Below are 12,790 nucleotides of genomic sequence, written 5' to 3'. Positions count from 1 at the left end.
GCGTTCTTTATCAAGTTCAGACGTAATTGTCCTATCCTCATCACTCAACTCTTTCATAAAGATCGAGTGAACAAATGGAATGGATTTTATTAACTTTGAAATGGCCGAAGCCGATACAATAGGGACAGACTTGTCCTTAGGTTTAATATCAAGTACAATGATTCTGCCCTTCTTTGTGGTCAATGTCGCTTTCTTCGCTCGATAGTCGACCACGGTGTTGTTCTTGTGGTACCAAGGAATTCCCAAGAGGACACCACAACCTTCCAAAGGCATTATGTAAAAGTCCTCATGCCCCAAATACCCGTGACAATGCAACCGAAGTTTGCCAATGACAGGTGTAATGGCTATGTCCCTGCCGGGTGCCGCTAGAATAGCCTCCGCAAGTGGTCCCATCCGATCGGGAGTGATCTCGAGCCGCGCCGCCAATTGCGGTGAAATGAAGTTGGCCTTGGCTCTTGCATCAAAGAAGATAAGGGCTTCTTGATCTTTCACTTTGCCCCAAGCTCGACAAAGTTATGTACTCTCGTACACCGTGCTGGGATCGGTATCCACGCAGTCTGGAACCAGTCCTGTTTTCATCTTGCCTTTTCTTCCACGTTCCTCAGCTGCTCTCGAACTCTCAGGCCTCTCGTCGTCCTTGTTGTTCTGTTCTTTTTGTGCCTTTTTAGGGCACTTCGCGGAGATATGTCTAGTTTCCTCGCATCCAAAGCACTTCCTTCCTTGATGAAGCGAGCTCTCGCTTGAGGAGTAAGCTTGTGTCACCAGGAGGTGTATTTTTCCTGTTGCCTTCCGTAAATAAGTATTAGATATATTTATTTTATTTTTACTTGTTTGTCCCAAAACCCTTGAAAAGGTGCAAGTGGACATTGCATGGCCAGTGTGAAACGGCTGCAGCCAAATGGGTTTCTCACATCGGGGATTTAGGTCGGTCGGACAGGGACTGCCCGGGCTAGTTAGCTTTGAATTCTGATGAGTATGGAAGCTCGTGTGCGCCAAACTGGAATTTGGGCCACTCGTCAAGTCAATGCAACTTTATAAGTTGAAAGGGGCCAGTAAATTAACCCACATTGTAGATATTGGTCGAATGGTAGTCTTCAATGATGGTCAGGAGACCGATAGGGACGCCATGGAAGCATCTCCTATAATTTAGGGAACTGCTATTTTTGACCGGAAAATGTGTTCGCGTCATTAGCTCTGGAATGACAAGGGGAACATTTTATTGCTCTGCTGCCAAGTCAATTGACGCACCAGTTGAGATATTTTTAGCAGGGAAAGCCCAAACTCAGAAACTGGGCGACGTGTCAGCGTGTGAGCGATTCTGCCACTCTGGGAGGCAAAAACGAGCTGCATATCAACAAAGGGAGCGCCATTTTCAGCCTCAGGTGGATTGTAGCAGGTACAGAAGCTATGGAATGCTTACCTTACCCTCTATGCACAGTATGGTGACGGGAGTGATGCCCCGCACCCTACATACTGCTCTCTTTCTCCCCTACGTACAATATGTTATGCCCCACTAGTGGGCTTCTCATTTGACCTATGTACAGTTCTGGGGGTGTATGCGCGTTTGCCAAGGCAAGAGCCTTCTAAACAGGAACCGGATTAGCTAATTGCTAATCCCCCACAGGTACGCACAGTTCCACCACGAAAGATTGCGAGTTTGGAGAGTTTTCTCGCGTGAAAACTCGTCCAATTCACAGGGGAACTGTCCCATTGCATGCGGGAGCCCTTGGGACACGCGTAGGCGCGTTCGCTCCGCTAAAAACGATCCGAAACAGGGAATTACAGCCTGCTGTGTTTTTTTGCAGGTTTAGGGTTTAGCACCTAAACTGCAAGGGAACATTGGGGGAGCCTCGTGAGAGCCTTGGGATGCGTGTACAGGCTTTTGGGCTCCCGGCAGTGAAAAACAGAGAATTACAGCCCGCTGAATTTCTGTGACAGCTCAGCAGAAAGCTTCTAGATATCAAGGGAATCCGTCCTAGACAGGTGTTTTTGACCTACAGGGGTTTTTGCGTCGTTATGCTATCGAAATCCGATCGAAAACCTGCGTTTTCAGCCCTCTCCAGGTTTGGACAGCTTTGTGAAAGCTTGTGCTAAGTGGTCGGATCGTCTACCTTAATTTGAATAAAGAAATACTGAAAGGGGCACCAGTCTTTGGGGCCTACAGGGTGTCGGTCTCGTGTGCGCAGTGACATTCTAGTCGCTGGACGCAACTGTGTTCTCTTCCCTTCTCAGTGCTCTGTGTAAAGTTAACATGTAATTGAAATAGTACCGCCCTCTACGTTGTATAGGCCGGTTATAGCTTGGGTCGTGCATCTTTCTTTCTGGGTTGCTCTTTCTCTTTCTACTTTCATTTGTCGAAGTCTGTTCGGCTCTGTGTGTCATGATCTCATCGGTAGGGTAGGTCAAACTGCCAGAGTGAATGGCAAAACCCCGTTTCGCATGACTCATCAACTTCTGAATGGAACTTGACTTCTATTCTGAGCAGTGATCTTGGATCTCTGTAGGTAGACCCAAGGTAAACTGCTCAATCTGTTCCTTGAACGAGATCTTCTTAAATGAAGTGGCGGGTAGAAAAGAGCTCCAGAATCTCTCGCAATAAGCGTCCATTGTATCCTTCTTGGTCATCCGAAGATGGTTCCAAGCAGTTCGTATATCACGTTCATACTCTCGAGTCAGCCAAGAAGAAATAAAAAGCCTCTTGAATTTCAGCCATTTAATTGGCGCAGTCTTGCTTAATAGAAGCGTGGACCACCAAGTTCGAGCATTCCCCTTAAAGTAAGAGGCAGCCCTCCGAATCTTAGAGTGCTCTGAGTAACGCCCTCCCGCGAAAGCGATGTCAAACTGCTGTACAAAAGACAAAGCCTTCGAAGCATCTCTATAACCAGAAAATGTGTTAAATTTAATTGACTGTCCACTTTCCTTAAATTCTCGGACTTTCTTGCTTTTGTCTTCCAGAAAGTCATATTGGTTGGCTTTGTAAAAATTCTTCTTTTTTGCATTAATAGGTGCGGCAGAAAAAAATTGGGATGGGTTTCCCATAGAAGAGAAGTTGGCCGTGCTCTGATACCACTGTAACAGACTTGGACACTCCAAGTCAAGAATCTACCGCGACAACACCAAATAACCACTTCAAAACAATTCACAATTCACAATTTATTCGACATTGGCCCAACGGAGTTCTGTGCCTAGAGTTATTGGCCCCAAAGACTGGTGCCCCTTTCGGTATTTCTTTTTGTATTAATCTGAGTTCAAAGTACAAGAGTGCGGGCAGGCGCTCACACTCAGACTCTGCGTCCAGATGCTCTGAGTTGTGAGAGGCGTGCTCACATATTACAAGGGGTGCTAAAAGCAGAGCCCAAAAGCTGAAAATCAAAAGTTTTCAATAATAAAGCAAGCCTCTCTCTCTCTCTCTCTCTCTCTCTCTCTCTCTCTCTCTCCACTGCTGCTGCTCCTGCGCGCGCCACTGCTGCTGCCCCCTGTGCGTGCCACTGCTGCTGCTATTTCACCCCCTGCGCGCGCCACTGCTGTTTCACCCCCTGCGCGCGCCACTGCTGCTGCCCCCTGTGCGCGCCACTGCTGTTGCTGTTTCACCCCCTGCGCGCGCCACTGCTGCTGCTGCTGAACCCGTTGTAGCTGACCTGTTGCGACTGCACGTTGCCAAGGCTGTAGCACTTGCCGCTGCCTCACTGTGGCAGCATTACCAAGTGCACCAGGCCCGCTGCCCCCAATCTCTCACACACGGATACATACCCACACACATACTACACACATACACGCATACACACAAGTACTCCCTCTCTTCCCCTTCTCCCCTCTTCTTCACAATATGAAGAGAGGGTAGTTACGAAGACAGCCATGTCTTCCCCCATCATCAAGACGCCGGCATCGACAATGAAGACAACGTTCATGCTCACGAACAAGAGGCTTGCACAATTGGAGAAGGACATCAAAGAATGGCGGATGGAGAGAGAGATATGGGAGGAGGAGAAAGCCACCCTCATCAAGCTATGGAACGAAGAGAAGGAGGACATGAGAGCGGAAATCCAAAATCTCAAAGAGGAGAAGGAGAGAAGGGAACGGGAGAACGGGAAGGAGAGGGAGAGATGGAGGAAAGAGCAAGAAGAGATGAAGGCACAAATCGATCTCCTTCATGCTTCCATCACATCCCTCACCCCCGAAGAAGGAGAGATTAAAGAGGAGGCTAAGGAAGCCCTCAAGGAGGAGATCACCAAAGCCCTCACCGCAAGCATTGAGGACAAATTAGAGGCCACCAAAGAAGGATGGGTCGAAGTGGTCAAAAAGAACATCAAGAAGGTTGCAAGAGAGGAAGCCCAAAAAGATGAGGTACTCATCGTACACACAACCATCGAGGAGGAGAAGATGCGACAAGCTCGCCGTCTCAATGTGCGAGTGACCGGCATCAAAGAAGAAGAAGGGTCTACACCCGAGAGCGATGGGAAAGCTTTATGCAAGAAAGTGGGATACAAGGAAGAAGAGATCCCTTTCTCCAAAGTTTGGAGAGCCGGCAAAGATCCAAAGAAGAGAGCTCTCATCCTCCAATTCGCCTCCGAGGAGTCTCGAACTTCTTTCCTCCGAAAGAGGGTCATCTTGAGAGGGCTAGAAGGCCCCCCGATTTATCTTGATGATGACCTCACAAAGATGCAACAAGATCACCGTCGCGCGTGCATGCCTAGAGTCCACCAAGCCCGCAAAGAAGGGAAGAAGGCAGTATATCGAGATGGTAGGGTTATCATTGATGGCAAGACCATCGCATAGGGACTCGCGGCCTGTGGGACACACGAGGAGATTCATGTCACGGTTTGGAATTGCAATGGAGACCTATGGACACACCCAGAGAGACTTGAGGAGGTGATTAGAGGTCGAGACATCATTCTACTTACAGAGACACATGAGAGCCCAGAGAGAGGGCTACCACGGATACATGGATTCCAGTGGGAGTCTCTACATCGGGGGTGTATGTGCCAGCACACCACTTGTGGCTCAGGAGGAGTGGCCATACTCTTTAGACAGGGGCTTCACAGTAGACTACAGATTGTTGCCCGGGACCCACAGGCCCGCTACATGTGGATTCGCCCCGAGCTCTCACGAGACAGGATCGTCTACATTGCCCTTTGCTACTTTGCTCCCACAGGCTCCAGATTCGCCCCTATTGAGCAGGAGTCACCGTACGCATGCCTCACGGAGGAGATTATGGAGTACTCCACACTGGGTGAAGTCTTCCTGATGGGAGACTTCAATGCTCGTACGCGCAGTGAGCAGTGTGAGGCATATGACCACGAGGACCCAGAGGCACTACACACTCTAGATGAGGAGGCTACTATGAGAGATACAGCAGACAGAGCTCCAGTCACAGCCTACGGACGACATCTACTTCGACTTGGCTCCCAGCACCGTCTCGTTATTTATAACGGGATGGTCCAGTGGCCCACCTCAGGGGGCCTGACTTGTATGCCACATGGAGTTGCAGAGGGAGGGGGGAGTACAGTCGACTATATTCTGGGACCCAGGGAGGCTACACACCTTATCACATCCTTCACCATTCCACCCATACCCATCGGAGCCGACCACACATACCTCTCTTTCTCCATCACCGGAGATACCATCCCACACAGCTCCACAGCACACACTCCACACACCACCATCCATTTCACACATGAGCTAGCCTCTCTTTACTCGGCCGAGGTCGAGCATGGCCTATGCCTCCTCCACCCATCCACACCACTCTCAGTTCTCACATCACATATCTCTTCCGTTCTCCACACTTCAGCTATTAGCTCCTTTCCACACACCACTCACACAGGACGCACTCCCCCCCCCGGGACTATGCCTCAGAACCGCTGGTATGATGATGAGTGCAAAGAGCTATACCGACGCCTCTGCGCACAGCGAGCCTTAGGAGAGATCACAGAGAGAGAGGCCAGACGGCATATGAAGACGCTGACACGCCAAAAGCGGCGAGCATTCGAAGAGGCACAGGAGCTTGAGCTATACCGCCTATTCATGAGCATGGATAGCGCGACAGCATGGCGCACCCTGCGCGAGCCACGTCCGACTACAGCTATTGAGGATCCACAGATATGGCATGATTATGCAGAGCGACTTTACGAGGTGCCAGGACAGCCTCCTATCCCACAGCCACACGAGCCACGCCCCACGTGCTCCTCCTTCTTTACAGCACAGATGGTAGAGAGGGCCATACGCCGCATGCAGCACAGACGATCAGCTGACCATACTGGATTACAGAGTGAGCACATCATTTATGCGGCCTCCACTATAGCCCCGTTGATTGCACATGTCTTCAACCGGGCTATAGGGGAGGGCTTCCCAGAGGAGTGGACACAGCACACCATAGTGCCTATCCACAAATCTGGCGACACCCTGGATCGAGGGAACTACAGGACTATCATGATTGGCCACACGATGGCCAAGCTATATGGAGCAGTACTTGAGGCACAGCTCAGCTGCTACGCAGAGATCGAGGGTTTACGAGCTCCAGGCCAGTCAGGTTTCAGACGAGCTTTCTCCACCACTGATCACATCTTCGTTCTGCGCTGCCTCATTGATGGGGCAAAGGCGCGGAAGAAGAGGCTTTACTGTTGCTTTGTGGATTTCTGCAAGGCCTTTGACACAGTCCCACGCGAGAGACTCTTCCAGCGCCTTCACAGCATTGGGGTACCAACAGAGATGATTTGGGCCATATATGCTCTCTACGAGAAGGTGACGGGTCGAGTTCGTTGCCCAGGCGGTTTTTCAGAGACCATTGCTAGCACCATTGGTGTTAAGCAAGGATGCCCACTCTCCCCGACACTCTTTGGGCTCTACATCGACGAGATCTCCGACTACATACTGCGAGCAGGGGGAGAGGGGAGCGACTTGGCAGGTACTCCGGTCCACATCATGTTATATGCTGATGATATTGTGTTGATTTCAGAGTCACCCGAGGGCTTGCAACGCCATCTTGAGGCCTTGGACGAGTTCAGCACACACAGGGGGTTGACTGTGAACCTTGGCAAAACCAAGGTTATGATCTTTCACACATCCAGTGCAGTGAGGAGCGCTGCCACCTTCACAGCAGCAGGAGGAAAGGTTGATGTAGTCACCTCCTATGTCTACCTTGGCATCACATTCACCAGCCTACCAGGACCCTTCACTATGAGGCAGGCTGCTGCTGACAGGCTCACCCGAGGATATGCAGCTCTGGCCATGCTAGAGCGGAGATGCCACCAGGCACACTTTCAAGAACCCCGCACGAAGGGGTGGCTTTTCGACACCTTAGTCACCCCGGCCTTGATGTACTCGGCGGCAGTATGGGCACCAGGATTGACAGCTGACCAGTGGACACAGCTTGAGAGGCCACAGGTATGTATGATCTCACGCTTGCTCCGCAGCAAGAAGACAGTGCCACATGACATTATTAGAGCCGAGCTCGCCACACCACCCATGGTGGTAGAGGCACTATTCCAGACAGCCTGCTTCATCCAGAGGATGAGAGAGCTACCTCTTGACAGACTTACTCGTAGAGCATTTGAGGCAGCTATACAGCTATCAGAGAGTGGGCATGAGAGAGCATGGTACTCACAGGTCAGAGCATGGTTTGAGGGACACGGTCTTGACATGGAGAGCCTACCACCATTCCAGTACGACCCCCACTCACCATATGTTCACCTCTCTCGCAGTGAGAGGAACTTGGTACTGAGACAGGATCTGTGGCAGCTATACACTAGGAGAGTCTGGGAGTCACCTGGCTTGGGGACGAGGATGTCAGATTACAGAGACCAGTTTCTCACCATATTGTCCGGGGGGTTCATACAGAGACCACGCTACATGGACACATATATGCCACATAGCTCACGGGTGGCGATTGGTCAGCTGAGAGTGGCTTCACACAGGTTAGAGATTGAGATCGGGAGACATACTGGTGTTCCCAGGGAGGAGCGCGTCTGCAGAGCCTGCACAGAGGAGGTGGAGAGTGAGGAGCACTTTGTATGTAGATGCAGAGCATACACTGAGATCAGAGGCAGGTATGAGGCCCTATTCAGAGGACAGCCCACTCTCGAGAGATCATGGACTCTCGAGATCAGAGACAGCTCGGACGGTTCTTACTAGAGATACAGAGCCATCGGGACACACTACTACAGCCACACACAGATACACAGACAGAGGGGAGACAGTCGCAGCTCACAGACTTCTTTCAGAGGATTACCACCCCTCCCCCACCAGACACTCAGAGGGGAGTGACACTCCCACAAGCGGAGGTGAGCCGAGCTAGACGACGACCACGAGTCACAGGCTACAGGGGCGCGAGCTCCCACCACCGACAGATCGAGGAGATCCGAGCCCGGGAGCGCCGTGCCACTGAGGAGCAAGTGGCCCGGATGAGGGCCGACCCGACAGCTTTCATCCGGGCAGCCTTGGCACCAGACCCGCCCATGTACCACATCTTACATCCCCCCATTAGTACAGGATGGAGCTAGATAGCTTGATGCATTCTCATGATTGTACTACCTTGAGCATATAGACATGCATATACCCCTAGAGATAGAGCTCCATCCCTCCTCAGATACCCCACTACCTACACTCAGTTCAGTTTTGTATCAGTTTTTGTTTCATTTGTCTTTCCGATAGACGGATGACATACACACCATGTACATTTGATTTGTCTCATAGGCCGATTTCGGCTTGACATAGACGTTAAAAATCTTTCTTTCTTTCTTTCTTTCTTTTCTCTCTCTCTCTCTCTCTCTCTCTCTCTCTCTCTCTCTCTCTCTCTCACAAGCCCTCTTTCTTAAATAAAGCAGAGCTTTTAGCTCTCTCTCTCTCTCTCTCTCTCTCTCTCTCTCTCTCTCTCTCTCTCTCTCTCTCTCTCTCTCTCTCTCTCTCTCTCTCCAATTGCGTAGGAAAAAGCAAAAACAGCCAGCCATAAAACCCGCTACCATTCACGGGATGCCAAGTGAGCAGTACAGCTTTTGCGGATTTTGTGCCGCATTTTGCGGGGCCTGCCACATGTCACATGCTGGTTCTCATGCATCCAGCCAGCTACGTCATCATTGGCCAACAGAGAGTGTGTATATGTGTGTGATGGTTTGGCAAGTCACCAATTTGTGACACGAAGTGTTTTAAACATTCCAGAAGGTTCAGATGCCCCCTCTTGATACAGTTCAGAGGAAAGATCAGGGTTTTTGGAGGTTTTTAGTCGATATATGAAATAATTCTTATTTAAATTGTCTATGGGATGTCACCAGGCGATGTGGGTCACACTGTGTGAGTGGCTTGTAGCTGATGGGGATAAGGGGGTTGGCAATTGACTGGTCTTTTACCTTGTACACATAGGTTGCAGTCATTGCTAGTGGAGTCTCAGCCCCATTGCCTTTGGGACTGCCCATAGGCACAATAGATCTGGTTTAAGCTTTACACCAGGCCAAGGCCGCTTCGACAGGATGCAGTAGTGTCGACAGGCCTTCATCAGTTTGTGGTGAGCAGGACTGCTCTTCACAATAAAGCACAGCTCTGTTTTCTGGCATTACAGGCCACTTCTTTAGCTCTTCCCTCCTCCCATTGCATGCCATGGCCCCTTGAGAGGAAGATTTTTTCATTGGAAAAGGTCCGCCATTGTAATCTGCCCTCTGATGACGCGATTGCAAAATGTTTTGAAGTTTTTTGAACATTCCAGAAGTTTCAAACGGCCCCCCCTTGAAACAGTTCAGAGAACTCAAAGACCAGGTTTTTTGGAGGTTTTTAGTCGATACATGAAAGAATGCTATCATCTATGTAGACCTGTAAAAAGTTGAAGGAAGCAAGTGGTCGACGGTTCAAGAAACAAGTTTCGAAAATGTTTTTTTTTGTGAAAAGTGTCAAGTCATCCTTGAAATGTCTTTCAGTGCAACTATGCCCTATTAGTAGGGTCAGTGTACCCATATGGGAAATTCTTTTCCTTAATAGAAGGATTCTCTTTGCGGAAGAAACAGTTGCATGATTGTATGTGAGCTTAAAGTAGTATGCCTCCCCTCTCTAGCACGTGCTTTATGCAGATCATTGTCTTTGCTTTTCAATTTTCCTGTGCATTACCTTACTGGCTTTGCTTGATTTTTTTAATAAAAATAGTTTGCCTTCAGTGGCTTCATCTCAATTTTCTAGCTTAGGAACACAACATAGAGATGAGGTGTCTACGGTGCAGGTGCACACCCATGCAGATTGTTGTAGTCAATTGATGTGGCTGACTGTGGCGGCTTAGGGCCATCAACTCACCTCATGTCACATCCTCTTCTTTCTGTTTCAGTTCTTTTTGTTCCAGCTGCAATTTGGTACAAAGTTTGTGTTCGTTTATCCATCTTATGCAGCCCTTGTTAAGAGGCTGGTAATACTATGATCTCAAATTTTCCTCACTGCTGTAGAAGCTTACTGATTGCATATGTCTAAGTTTTACTTAACAACGTTGATTTACATTAAATATGGTCAAATGAAGTTGCGAACCACTTCTCTTGCTGAAGCCATGAGGTAGTTATAATAGTTATAAATGATATTTCTGTTTGTTGTAGCTTGATCGTCCGCCCTCGAAGTGCGTTGTTTTTGAAGATGATCCTCGCGGCATTGCTGCTGCTCACAACTGCTCCATGAAAGCTGTTGCCTTGATCGGATCTCACCCTGCGTACGTTTCTGAAAATAGCTGTTACAATTGAAAGGGAGCATTCTGCCAGCATAAGATGTGAAGTGCTTGTGTTTTCAGGTATGAGTTGACTCAAGCTGACCTAGCAGTGAGTAGCTTTAGTGAGCTGTCTGTGATCAATCTACGGCGCTTGTTTGCAAATAAGGGGGCGGAGTTTATGGACTTGCAGAAGCAACCTGCAGAGAAAAAGCCTCCAAAGAGACGAACAGCAACTGATACTTTTTTTTAGAGACTTATGACTTGTCTTTGGCATATGAGATCCAGAAGGTGCAAGTGTTCTCTACATGATTAGCAAAGCACTTGGATCGAAGTGTGAATGTTGTATATTTTGAGACTGGTCATACATTGTACAAAATAATGATTGCATGGTAGAGAATCTATTTTTTGTAAACGATTCAAGAAATCTAATGGAGTATCAGGAAGGTCCTTGTGCTCGCAGTATATTGGCAGACATAAAAGCAATGATTGCATGGTAGAGAATGTTTTTTTTTGTAAACGATTGCTACATGAAATCTAATAAAATATCAGGAAGGACCTTGTGCTTGCAGTATTGGCTGACATTTGTTTTTTATGAAGGAAGACTGATTGCTCAAGCAATTTTAGTTTCAGTAGGCAAACATCCCATGCATGGATGCAGTTTCCACTCTTCATAGGATGGCCTTGTCCATGTTATCTCAGGTGGGTGTGAATACAGAATCAAACAACTATGTACAAAGGCTAGAAGACCATTATTTGACACGAAAATGAAAAGCCCATAGCCAAGATGGAAAAGCAGTCACACACGAGAGTCCAGCAATGAATGTCCCTGCCAAGGCGCCATCCTTCCATAGAAATGACCTTGACAATGGTGAGTGAAGATACACTCCTAATCGAAATGCCTTTGAAAATGCAATACATGTGTCTGACACCACTTCTGGTGGTCTAACCATGCGAGAAACCCCAGTAATGAAAAGCATCCGAAATGTTAAGCACGACATGCCTGAAGACGCTTTTTAAAAACCCAAGCTGCGAGGAAAAAAGATTCGACGGCAATGTAAGACCAGATGGAGGAAACAGAGGCCGATATCTTCTCGACAGGGGGACGATTACTAGACCGATGTCTTTTGTCTTCTCTGCAAGTTGTGCAAAAGAAACGCATGGTATGGAAAAGATGATGGCACAGACTCAACCCCACCCACCATAGCCCGCAGCTTCAAAATAATAAAACTCACCATGAACTAGCCAATTTTTTGACCGCCGCAGGTTGATATCCTGCTCTCTTTGTCTTTGGCTGCTGGAGATGCCATAAAATGAGCACCCAAAATAGCAAAAGAGGTATGCCACAAACAAGAATTAGATGAGGGGAAAGGTTTGTTTGAAGGACTACTTTACCTTTATTCTTGCTATCTCATAGCATAACCACTTTTTCCCTTGTCATCAATCCGCAATATAGTAGAAGGTTGCATAAGTGACATGAACGAGGTGTGCTCTATGTATTGCCACAATGGTGAGAGATCCGGGTCATTTGAAAACATTTGAACAGGATCTATGGATGTGATGAAAAGTGAAAGCGAACAAACATATGGGTTGAACCCACAGCTGCAAGTACACCTCCGATGTGTGCATCAGACGGGGAGAATAGACCCATGGAGCATCGCATCACATCAACCCTCGATGGTGCATGAGACAGAACCAAGCTATAACAAAATTGCTAGTATCATAAACCACAAGCACCTATACAAGGATTGTGCATCATACAGAAAAACATCAGGTATAAATGAGATTGCCATGACTGTAACCGATCACACCAAGTTGTAGTCAATCCACAATAAGACCCTAACTACCTGTACATCAAAGCCCATTGTGCAAGCAAAAAATTACACTCAAAACACATCAGTGATAGACACACCATCCTCCTTCAAATCAGTCCTGATTTGGGTGTTTTGCCACACCGATGCAATAGGCTTGCTGGCCAAACCAACTTCTAAGATTTCTTAGACAGAAATAAATAATTTTCAGCCAAAATTAAGGCCTGCTCGATATAGCCAGATCAAGCTTCAAATTAGCTTCACTACACGCTCAAATTGTGCAACTTTTAAGTTTACACTCAAACATTTCACCCCCAAG

At 48.2% G+C, this 12,790-nt stretch overlaps 1 protein-coding gene across 4 annotated transcripts in view; it reads left to right on the top strand.

Moving 5' to 3' along the window:
• The window catches only part of LOC147436955 (Haloacid dehalogenase-like hydrolase (HAD) superfamily protein), a 92,273-nt gene extending 81,151 nt beyond the window's left edge, over positions 1-11,122 (top strand). For 2 of the 4 annotated variants that reach the window (XM_086486348.1, XM_086486351.1), the window contains 3 exons: positions 10,298-10,375; positions 10,557-10,666; positions 10,745-11,122. In XM_086486348.1, the coding sequence (XP_086342474.1) occupies positions 10,298-10,375; positions 10,557-10,666; positions 10,745-10,913 (357 nt within the window). In that variant the 3' untranslated portion in view covers positions 10,914-11,122. The remainder of the gene's footprint in view (positions 1-10,297; positions 10,376-10,556; positions 10,667-10,744) is intronic. The other 2 variants (XM_086486350.1, XM_086486349.1) reach the window with 1 other exon arrangement.
• The last annotated feature ends 1,668 nt before the right edge of the window (positions 11,123-12,790 follow it).

This window comes from Adiantum capillus-veneris, chromosome 17 (genome assembly GCF_014529385.1).
Source record: "Adiantum capillus-veneris isolate H3 chromosome 17, ASM1452938v2, whole genome shotgun sequence".
NCBI lineage: Eukaryota > Viridiplantae > Streptophyta > Polypodiopsida > Polypodiales > Pteridaceae > Adiantum > Adiantum capillus-veneris.
Note: the sequence above shows the minus strand (reverse complement) of the source record. Positions and strands in the feature narration are given on the sequence as shown.